At 42.1% G+C, this 10,977-nt stretch overlaps 1 protein-coding gene across 2 annotated transcripts; it reads left to right on the top strand.

Moving 5' to 3' along the window:
* The first annotated feature begins 252 nt into the window (after window positions 1-252).
* LOC118213146 (serine/threonine-protein phosphatase with EF-hands 2-like) lies at window positions 253-10,636 on the top strand. 2 transcript variants are annotated; one of them, XM_035391869.1, is made up of 18 exons: window positions 253-339; window positions 1,822-1,899; window positions 2,202-2,210; window positions 2,482-2,609; window positions 3,231-3,285; window positions 3,757-3,932; window positions 4,124-4,238; window positions 4,513-4,559; window positions 4,870-5,036; window positions 5,126-5,162; window positions 5,797-5,946; window positions 6,692-7,006; window positions 7,253-7,438; window positions 7,909-8,051; window positions 8,243-8,349; window positions 8,933-9,096; window positions 9,382-9,469; window positions 9,827-10,636. In XM_035391869.1, the coding sequence occupies exons 2-18, from the start codon at window positions 1,845-1,847 to the stop codon at window positions 10,015-10,017; spliced, it is 2,133 nt and encodes a 710-aa protein (XP_035247760.1). In that variant the 5' UTR covers window positions 253-339; window positions 1,822-1,844; the 3' UTR covers window positions 10,018-10,636. The 2 variants fall into 2 exon arrangements, with proteins under 2 accessions (XP_035247760.1, XP_035247761.1); XM_035391870.1 differs by lacking the exons at window positions 253-339; window positions 1,822-1,899; window positions 3,231-3,285 and having other exon boundaries at window positions 2,109-2,609.
* Window positions 10,637-10,977: the final 341 nt, after the last annotated feature.

The following is a 10,977-nucleotide window of genomic DNA, read 5'->3' on the forward strand; positions in this document are numbered from 1 at the left end:
TAAGTTTGATTAAGTGCTCATAAGGTCTGAGAGGGCCACTTTATGTATCTCGCAAAGCACACGGCAATCCAGGCAGCATGACGGGGACCCAGTTTCTTTGAACAGGTTGTCCATTCAAGACATGTCCTCTGGGACACGACTGCTCTGCATTATTAGGTCCTGTGGATCTCGAGGGCAGCATTACGTCTGACAAACTTAACTTTGTGCTCTTTCACTCACCCTCTCTCTCTCTCTCAGCACCTGAAGGGGGAAGAAAAACATGGATGTGGAGGTGCTTTTGCTGAAATAATTTGAGGGTTAACACACTTCCTTAGTCACAGAGAAAATCACAGCGATAAGGTAAGTTCAGTTTTCCTTCTCTGATTTTGCAGCTGATGTGTGGGGCTGCACTGAAGAATGTTAAATAGAGTGGATTTTTCATTTGGCAGAGAAGTGTGGGAACACTGAAGTTCAGCATAGTGGATTGAATGGTATCAATTTGCTGATGGTTCTGTATTTTGAGTGAGGATACACAAAGAATAATGAACAGAGATAAGTGTTTTGTATAATGAAGAACAAGAACCACTATATTCTATGGATTATAAAAAAATTTAGTTTGATTATGCAATACAAAATTAAAGGTGCCTAATGATCTAAATATATTTTGATATTGCTGTATTTTCATAAACTTTTGGCCATAATATTAGACATTCAGCTACTTAAAAATGATTCAATCTTTTATGATAATATTCAATCAATAGATTAGTGTATTGTGGATGGTGTCACCACAAAATATTGTACAAAGAATTTCTTGAATGTGGAAAATAAATAAATTGCAGCTGTTTGCATTACTGTGTTACAAAATGAACCTGCAGTCACTACGACAGGGGATGGTGTGAATTATCCGTCCCAACAAACCTAATATCAAACCCATTTATACTCTAATGTGTGATGGGACAGTGGGGCTTCATGGAGAACGCCACAATGGGTGGAACTACCGCATGCTGTCAATCACTCACTCTTGAACCAGTCATTCTGCTGTTCTCTCCTAGGCAAAATGGGATGAATTGGTTCAAAGTTTGGCTCAATCAGTGAGTAACTGACACACGATAGCTTAACTCACGTCACAGTTAATGAAGCCATGTACTCACTTGTACCTTATGGTACCTGTGGTGTCCTCAGACTGTAAGTTCAGCATGAAATCATTCACAATATCATTTTGAATAGAAAGGCTTGTGCCTATCTGTTCTTAATAGTTTGACCAGCAATGAGGGATAACTCATCACGTGCAAAAGGTTTGAAGTTTGGGAGAGAGGGAAATTCACGCAAAATATAATAAGCTCCAGAAAGTATTTTGTAACACATTATTGTAGCTTTTCTTTCATTTACATTATTTGCAGATTTGGGATATTTAGAAATGTAAATCTACTTTTCAAATACACAGTACTCCAAAACAAAATGTTTAAATCTAATGAAGCAAAGAGAAAAATGCTTTTGCTTTACATAACATAACATGACATAACATAACATAACATGACGTAACATGACATGACGTGACATGACATAAAATAACATAACATAACATATACATTCTAAAGTATTTGCTGAGCTAATCCCACTTCTACATTGTACATGTGTAGTAGAGCTCAGAAAATGTACAGCCACGCATTTTCACACACGGAGGACTGGGCACAGTCGGCGAGGACAGGGAGGAGATGGGGGTCTGAATAACCTCAGATTACAGTATATCTGAAGTTTATTTCTGGAAGAGAACCGGCATTCCTAGCTCTGCCCACCGCGCCCATCTATTTGTCAATCTCTAACTGTGCCCTTTCTTTTCAGGCCAGCAGGTCAAGCAGAAGGCCATGGGATGTGGAACCTCAGCGTCAAAAGAATTACAGTTGAAAAAATGCGAAAGAGGTAATCTGAGAGACTAAGTCTTCATGCCTTTCTGGTTTCTACAGTCTCGATGAGCTCAGTCTTTAAGTGATCCATTCAAGTTAATAAATTCACCTAAAATACATCAGTAAGAAATGTAAGGTCATTTTGGAGATAATAATTTTTAAAATAAACATTATTATGAATGCACATATATGACTTTTCAATTCATGGGAAAAAAGTATGAAAAGATGATTTGTGTCTTGTTATAAAAACTAAAGAACTGTGCATCCAATTAACTAAAAAAAACTCTTTATTTTTTTTGTCTGTACCTGGATATGTAGCTGCTACAGGTGAGTTTAAAAGTTTCCTCTCTCGTGTGTGTTGGTCTTCAAATGGAACAAGAGATCATTGGGCAAATATCAACCATTAGTAAAGTATGAAAAGCACACTTTCCAAAAATACCACTGAGAGCTAGCAATGTGCCTTGCTCATTCATACCCAGATTAAATCATTGAAAGAGTAAATGACTTTTTTCTATCAAGGACCAGTGTTGTCTGAAGGACATGGGGACTATCAGGCAGTGAAAGAGGGCAGACTGATTCGTTACACCTGTTTCCTTAGCGATGAGAGCAGCTCTGCTGATCCAGCGGTGGTACCGCCAGCACGTCGCACGCATGGAGCTGAGACGAAGGTGCACCTGGAACATCTTTCAGTCCATCGAATACGCAGGGGAGCAGGACCAGATCAAGGTGAGACAGCCGCAGCTGGTGCTAATGAATAAGCCAGGACTATGTAGAGGTGCCTCAAATTCTATTTCTTGTGCATTCATAGTACAGCGATGCATTCGACAGCTGGGACTAACTGTGGACTTGTTCAATGCCGAGAGTGGAGGAGAGTCCATGGAGTGATGCATAATTGGTCGTAGTGTCACCCAGGAAGGGTGTTCCCTGACTCATTGCTCAATAATGACTCTTCTGGTCGGTGAGGCACACTCGATCTGCCTGCACCAGAATGCATCAGTCCTCTGGTGCTGTAAGTATATTGCATTGCACAGCGGGGGCTAACTCTAGGTATGCTGGAGTAAGCACATACTAGTGTCACCACTCCTGGACTGATGGTGATGCAACAACCAATTTAGTTTACATAGACTGAACAACTGACCAGAAGAGTTGTTATTGCATGATGGAGAGGGGATATGTTAGTTATGTTTGTTAGTTATGTACCAACCTGCAGTCATTATTGGTATGTTCAGGATTTAAATCCAGACTGTACCGCTCACTACTGCATCAAGAGCTAGAGCTTTAGCAAGATACCTCAACCAAAACCCTGTCTGCGATAGTCTAATTACAACTTCTCTTTTTCTGAAACAGCTGAATAATTTCTTTGGTTACCTGATGGATCACTTTACACCAGTAAACAGTGAGAGTAAGTTTTTCCTCCTATGATATTTATAGACTATTTCATAACCCCCCCCCCCCAAAAACACACATTCATAAGGTATTTCATACCCCCCAATGAGGATCAGATGTCCTGCCCACTGATCCCGACCCAGGTGACACTATGGGTCTATGATCAAGTATGCACCAGCCATTGGAGCAGCTGTCTGAATATGATACCAGGAAATTGGTGCCATTCACACACTCTGTGCCTTAACAGGATTTATTGTCTTAACAGGAGATACTCACCAGCCTTTCAAATGTTTTCCTTTAAGGAGAAAAGTATGCATTTTATCGGGACTGTATAGCTGGAAAGGAGGTGGTTTGAAATAGAAACACAGACATGGGATAATGTTTAACTGACCACAACTTTACACAGCAGTACTGCAATGTAGTGTTGCGATATTGTTTTGTGTAAACTGGTCCATAGTATAGATCATGTGTCATCTCTCTCGCTTAGGAAACTTGATCTCCCACATCTTCAGGGAAAATGAGGTCTGTCGTGACACTGAATGGGAGAGGTGCTTCAGCTACATCAACATTGAGCTGCCAGAATTCTACTCTGGCCCCCGGCTCACTTTCCCACTCACAGTTACTCATGCGGCTGACCTGGTGGAGGCCTTCAGAAACAAGCAAGTAGGGATCCCCAGAGACCATACACTTAACAGGGCTTCGGCAATGTGCTGTCTGTACAAAGTGGATCTTCTGTAATTCAGCAATGACTCTTATTTCATATTTCATCCAGTCAGCAATGAAAAATGTCAAAGTTTGAGAATGAATGTAAGCCTGCTAGTTTTCTCACTTTTCTTGTCTGTTTTTCCCAGTAGCAGCTCCATACAAGATATGTCCTCCAGCTTCTCTTGGAGACTTGGAAACTTCTGACGATTCTACCAAACATCAATCGTGTCTCCACCTGCCAAAGCAAGGAAATCATCATCTGTGGTGAGACACGATTTACTCATTGGACTCAAAGGTTCATATATATATACACACACGCACACGCACACACACACACACACACACACACACACAAACATGTATAGCCCTGTTATCCTTGTGAAAGGAGCATAAAGTACTGAACAGTTAATATTTGTGACAAATTGGTTTTGGGAAATAAATGTATAAATTGAGAAAATAATGATTCAATGGAATCACCCTAACATAGCATATATACATACAAATTTAATTTTAATAATTATATATTTTATTTTGCTAGGAGACTTACATGGGCAACTGGAGGATTTGCTGTTCATATTCTACAAGGTGAGCAAATACAATAATAAACAGGCCATTCCTTCTGTAAAACACACTATTTCAAATGAGAGAACTAGAAAACACAAACATCCACCACTGTGTTGTGGCCAGTGCAAGCTCTACCCATCTGGCATGGCATGTTTATGCAAAGACATTATGGTATGTTATGGCATATTACAATATTTGATATATTTTGAATCATTTTTCTTAGATCCAAGCACTGTTTAAATATGTTCTGACTATATACACATTTGCAATGATATGATATATCACCAGTTTCACCTCTATAATATGCATTTCTTTATTTCATGGTAAAAAGAATGGTTTGCCATCTGTGGAGAAGCCGTATGTCTTCAATGGGGACTTTGTGGATCGAGGCAGGGACTCCATTGAGATTCTCCTCATACTGTTTGCATTTCTGCTGGTCTATCCCAATGACATTCACCTCAACCGAGGGAACCACGAGGACCACATTATGAATCTAAGGTATGGACAAATGCAGATTTTATTAATGCATTCACAGCATTTTTATTATTATCAAAACCATGTTTAATGCATTCAGATTTTTTTTCTAGGTACGGCTTTACCAAGGAAGTGTTGGTGAAGTATAAGGTAAGTCTAGTGTCCATCACTTTACTTTTCCACTTGAACTCTGACTGCAAACAGCAATTAGCAGCCTTATTTCAACGCGCTTGTAGGACAGACTCTGGGCATTCAGCCACACTGCGGGGGCTATTTCTGTATATGATACGAGCCTCCCTTCTGCAGGGCTAAGAAGATTTATTAAGTCTCTCACTGTTGTTTATCAGCTGACACTAAATAACCATCGTAGTGACCTACTAAAGTCAGAATCCTCTGCTGAGACAGACTATTTTGTGTTGAGTCTTAGACTCACCACATGCATTGGATTAATTGTACAAGATCATCAATGGATGATTTAGTTTAAAATAGTAACACCTAATTCATGTATTCCAGATTTTAAATACGTAAATATTCTGATTATTTATGACCAATTGCATCACAACAGGATTTCAGATGAGGTAATTAGTACAAATAAAATAGTTGTACAATGTAATAGTATTTCCGTCATTGTAAATGAGGCCCTGTGGATAATGTCAGGTACAAACAGGTACACTACGAGTAAATCCAATTAGTTCTGCTTACTCACACAGACAGAGAACCGCTTGAGAAGGTCGGTTTGAACAGTCTGTGAAGGCTGACGTGCAGCCAGTTGATTTCTCCCCAGCTCCATGGCAAAAGAATTTTGAAGCTGCTTCACAAGATCTTCAGCTGGTTACCCCTGGCAACCGTGATAGACCGAAAGGTGTTGATCGTCCATGGTGGAATCTCTGACACCACTGACCTCAGTGTCATTGCCAAATTGGAGAGACACAAAGTAAGCAAACAAAAGGGCAGAAAGGATTATGCTTTCCCCGTCCCCTTTTTCATATATGGTTATTGGCAGGTTATATGTCTAAACTGGCAGGTCTATAATTACTGTACAAAACATTTTTAGATTTAATTTATTGTTATGCCTCAGAAGAGGTATGCCTGATGAATAAAAAGATATTCACTTTCTTTAGCTTTCCATTTGAAAGAAAGGATATTTCTGTTAATAAAAATGCATTACCTGCTTGCATTGTAACAGCCTTAAAATGAGGGAAAGTTGTGGGACGCTGAACATCCCTCAGGTCTCGTACACACAACTGAGCTCATGTTCAGATGCAGTATTATTGCATGGTATGGATTGAAATGATAATCTCCAAAAGACTGATGCAGGAGTATTGCTTCTGTGTAGCTACAATGCTATTGCATTTTAGTGTTCTTAAAAGCTTAACAGATTTTTACCTGTAAGGCTAAAGCATGCCTATCTCTTATCAATACATTTTCTTCACACAAAATTTCACTTGTTCCATTCATTCTAATAATAATCTGCTTGCAAGAATTAAAAGTGGCTGAATGCCATTCAGTCTGCACTGTATGATCAACTGATTACAGGTCTAAATAGGCTTTTTCATGATTGTTTAATCAGAAAGATTTTGGCTTTGAGGGGTGCACAGTACAAATCTGTACAGCTTCTGGTAGCTTCTGGAGTGGTATTGTGGTGCAGTGGTACTGAAACTTTTGTTATTGTTCCTCAGTATGTTTCGACGTTCAGACCGCCGGAGAAGAAGAAGAAGCAGGAGTCCATAGACCTGGACAGCAAGGATGCCTCTTTTGGTTCCAAGGGGGGAGGCAGCCGACAGAGACTGTGCTCCCTCACCCACAGCAGCCCCCGGCGCTCGCTGCAGGACCTGTGCAGTCGCGTGCACCGCTCCGTGGACGAGGAGCTGAAGGAGCAGCGCAGGCAGGCTGGACTCGGCCTGTCCCACGGACACCTCCACGACTACCTCTCCCCCGACTCTGACTCCGACTCCTGCAAGTCACAAGAGGCTAATGCTGACGAGTGGAAACAGGTAAAAAAAAATTTAAAAAATTCACGTAGACGATGAGGCTACAGCATGTTTGGGTGTCCGTCAGTCAGCCAGCGAGGGTGGGGTTAGTCAGTGCTTCAGACTGTTAGAGAGGGGAGCTCGCTTCTCCATCACCCACAGCAGGCCCTACCAGACCGTACACAAATATTTCAGCGTTCGCCTTCCCCAGCGTGTGTGTATTATGACTGACTAAACGGCGCTTAAACAGCACACGTCATGTGGCTGCAGATCGTGGACCTGCTGTGGAGCGACCCCATGTCCCAGAACGGCTGCATCTCCAACGAGGTCCGAGGCGGCGGGTGCTACTGGGGTCCCGATGTGACCGAGGGGGTCCTGGGAAAGCACAACATCCAGCTGCTCATCCGCTCCCACGAATGCAAGCAGGACGGCTACGAGTTCTGCCACAACCGCAGGGTGAGGGAGGCACGATGGGCCCATCGGTGACACCAGTCCTGCTCTGCTGTATGATCACTGCAGTGATGCACCATACAGACCGGTCTGAGTCTGGGCTGCGCTCGTGCCAGCTGCGTCCAGGAGGAATATTTGACGCACATAACTCCACAGTATCCTCACCTCAACAGTCAACAGCACTCGATTGGGCACTGTAATCTGCTTGTGCCAGCTGTGTGACTTGCAAAGTCCTGTGGTGCAGTAACTGCCCAGCTGGTGGACTGCAGAGTGAAGCGAACTAGTAACTGGCTACACACGTGCACGCTTGCTGCAGAGGACGCAAGTGTTAGTGTGCATCTAATACTGTAGCAATCAGGCAGAGCTACAATTACAATTAGTCATCCCAAACTGATGGGGAAGAAAATGAGGAATATAAAATTATCCATAAATAAGCGCTCATATTAATTATTTCCCTTTGTTCCTGATGTGCACAGGTCCTGACAATTTTTTCTGCTTCCAATTACTATGAAGTGGGGAGCAACCGAGGAGCCTACGTCAGGCTAGGCCCAGATTTGGTTCCACATTTCATTCAATACCAGGCCAACCGTTCGACCCGCAAACTTACCCCGAGGCAAAGGTAAAGATATGATACGTACCTCAGGAATCTGTTTTCCTTTTACCAGTGTAACACCCAAACTTGAGCTTTCAATATCTGGAGAGCTTGTATGGTTTAAGTAGTGATTTTTTTCACAGGTACATATTGTGGTTGTTATTTTGGGATAAACCTAATTAACACCTCTAATGCCAGTGTGCTGCTTCTCGCTGCAGCGTGGGTCAGACTGAACGATCTGCACTACGGGCCCTGAGGGAGAAACTCTTTGCACACAAGTCAGACCTCATCAGTGCCTTCCAGGAATTTGACATGGAGAAAACAGGTTCTGATCCACCGCTGTGCCTCCTTCTCAAATTTCAGTTTTATCAACCCGCACCTATTAATTAATATCTGCTCTGTTATAAGTTGTGGGGAAAAAGGCTACCGGTATTTAAAAAATGATTTTAGGGTTTACTTCGGTAATGTGTAACGTATGTATTTGGTATTTTTCTTTTAGTTCTTGCTTAGTATGGTAAATTTTCTTGACTGCTTCAGTGATACTACATACACTGTACTCACTGATCTGGAAGCATTGTAAGCCGGGTCTGGCAGTATTACTAATGTAGATCAGGTGAATGCTTCCTGCATTGTAAATTTCTCTGGATAAGAATGTCTACTAAAGTAATGCAAAAGCCAGCCTTGAACTGGCATGTCCAATCTTATCCAAAAATGGTTAGTGTGGGTGAACATTTTTGCTCTAGGCACTACCAAAAACAGTGACAGGAATTTTTAAATTCAGGTGCCCATTCTTGAAGCACAACATTTACTAAGCATTGTGGAACATTGTTCCACCCTTTGCCATGCAGTCCTACATATGATTGGGAATGAGAATCTTGCTTCTCTTTGTACTTCCCCTCTTGCCACAGGGTGGATTTCTCTGAACAACTGGGCAGCTGCGGTGAAGAACGTTCTGCGTCTGGACCTCCCCTGGAGGGTCCTGCGGTCCCAGCTGGTGACCAGCGCACAGGACGGCCAGCTGGACTACCACAGCTGGTTCAATGAGCTGGCCATCAAGGAGCCCAACATCGAGGTGAGCACAGCAGCCACCTGGACACACCCTGATAATATCCAGGATAATAGCCAGATCAAAACTCTAATCACCCTCACAGGGCCAAAGGTTTGTGTTAGAGAAGAGAAAACATTCTCCTGGCACTTGTTTTTGATTCCATATTCTCTGTAAACTAACAGATACTTTGTTGAGAATTTCTCTTTTGTGTTCTTCACATACTCACGAAGCTGCATTTACAGTAATTATATATTATTTCAAAAGCTTTAATGGGGTGTACTGGAGTTTCAAACTATATTTCTCACACAGATCCCACACCAGAACTTGCTGGAGACCATGTACAGGCACCACTCCAACCTTGAGACAATCTTCAGGATCATAGACACAGACCACTCAGGTAACGAGGCACCCTGCTGGTCAATCTACCTTAGGTGTTTCTCATCTCAACTGTTAAGTAATACTCAATAAAATACAGATTTTAGTATTCTTACAGAACAAGGACTCTCAGTCATCCCAAATCCTTCAGCAACCTCTGAAATATCCAAACACTTGCACAAGCTGTATATAATGGCACACAGAATGTGCGAAAAAGCATTATAAATAATCTTGCTAAAGCATCGCTTTCAATCATGAGTTCTGAAGCAGTGATACAGTACAATTCTAGATAACAGGACTTTTAAGTGAAAAGTAGCTGTTTATAATTCTTTAAGATGGTTCTATTGAAGCAGGTGATGATCCCTTTTCTCACTTTCAGGCCTCATCTCCCTAGAGGAGTTTCATCAAACATGGAAGCTTCTTAGCACTCACCTGAACATAGAGATAAGCAACGAGGCCATCGCTGACCTCGTAGCCAGCATAGACTTCAACAAGGATGGGAGCATCGACATCAACGAATTCATGGAGGCCTTCCGATTGGTGGACAGGTCCAGGGCAGAGATGGAGTGACCTTGTTTGTGATCAACCCCAAAGAGCTACAGTGGTCCAAAAGCCACCTGTGAAACCAATCCATGTGAAGGACCCAGCACCTAGAACTCACTTTTAAGTTGGTCACTGACCATTCATTTTCCCATTCAAACTCTGTTTGTGAACTGCTAAAATCAACATAAATCCAAAAGACCACCAGGAGACCTTATCTATTATAGACTGGAGCAAGGAATAGGAAGCTTGCAATGCAACATATGCAAAAAAAAACAAAAAAAACAAAAACAAAAGTACCATACTAGAGAAACCAGCAGCATGCATCTCCAAAAAGTGGATTTAATGGTTGAATTATCCTTGAGGTGCATTTCTGCGATTCGTGTAGATTCTGCACTAGGATTATATGCAAATGGCAGTAGTAAGAGAATAATCTTGTAAGCACAGGGATATCCCAGTGCATCAGGAAGCAAATGAATATTAAAGCACAGTGGGATATTTAATACACACTGAGAACAGCCTGTAAAGTCTAGGTTTGCCATTATTGGTGCTAATTAAAGTCTTCTCTTCAGCTGCATTTAAAAAAAACATGTGGGGAAACCATGAGCTGGAGTTGTCATTTAAAGTCTGTTTCTCTTTTGTTCCGGAAGGAAATTTCCCCGGTCTTATGCTTTTGCACCCCCGCTATGCCAGCTGCACCTGCATAGAAGGTCAGAGCAGCTGCGCATGCACTCTTATACACTGCACGCCACTGACTGTTCTCAACACAAGCCACACAGTGTCCCAACAGAGGTAGCAGCAACAGACTGTAGGCCTCTGGCCAGTAGCTAGTGCTTAACTATATAGTGGTCATCTGAGGAATCCTGGATGACTAACCCTACCCCTGCTGTGTGTGTCTGTGTCCGTGTGTTCGTGTTTCTGTGTCTGTTTCTGTGCCTGTGTCTGTATAAATGACTCTGTTTCTGTGCATGTTTTATCTACTGGCCTTAA

Source organism: Anguilla anguilla, chromosome 14 (genome assembly GCF_013347855.1).
Source record: "Anguilla anguilla isolate fAngAng1 chromosome 14, fAngAng1.pri, whole genome shotgun sequence".
Lineage (NCBI taxonomy): Eukaryota > Metazoa > Chordata > Actinopteri > Anguilliformes > Anguillidae > Anguilla > Anguilla anguilla.

Bases quoted from the DNA above. Each gene is read 5' to 3' on its own strand.
- LOC118213146 (XM_035391869.1), top strand. From the start codon at position 1,845: ATGGGATGTGGAACCTCAGCGTCAAAAGAATTACAGTTGAAAAAATGC. The intron at 3,286-3,756 runs GTAAGTTTTTCC...TCTCTCGCTTAG, and splicing joins TACACCAGTAAACAGTGAGA to GAAACTTGATCTCCCACATC. The intron at 4,239-4,512 runs GTGAGACACGAT...TTATTTTGCTAG, and splicing joins CAAGGAAATCATCATCTGTG to GAGACTTACATGGGCAACTG.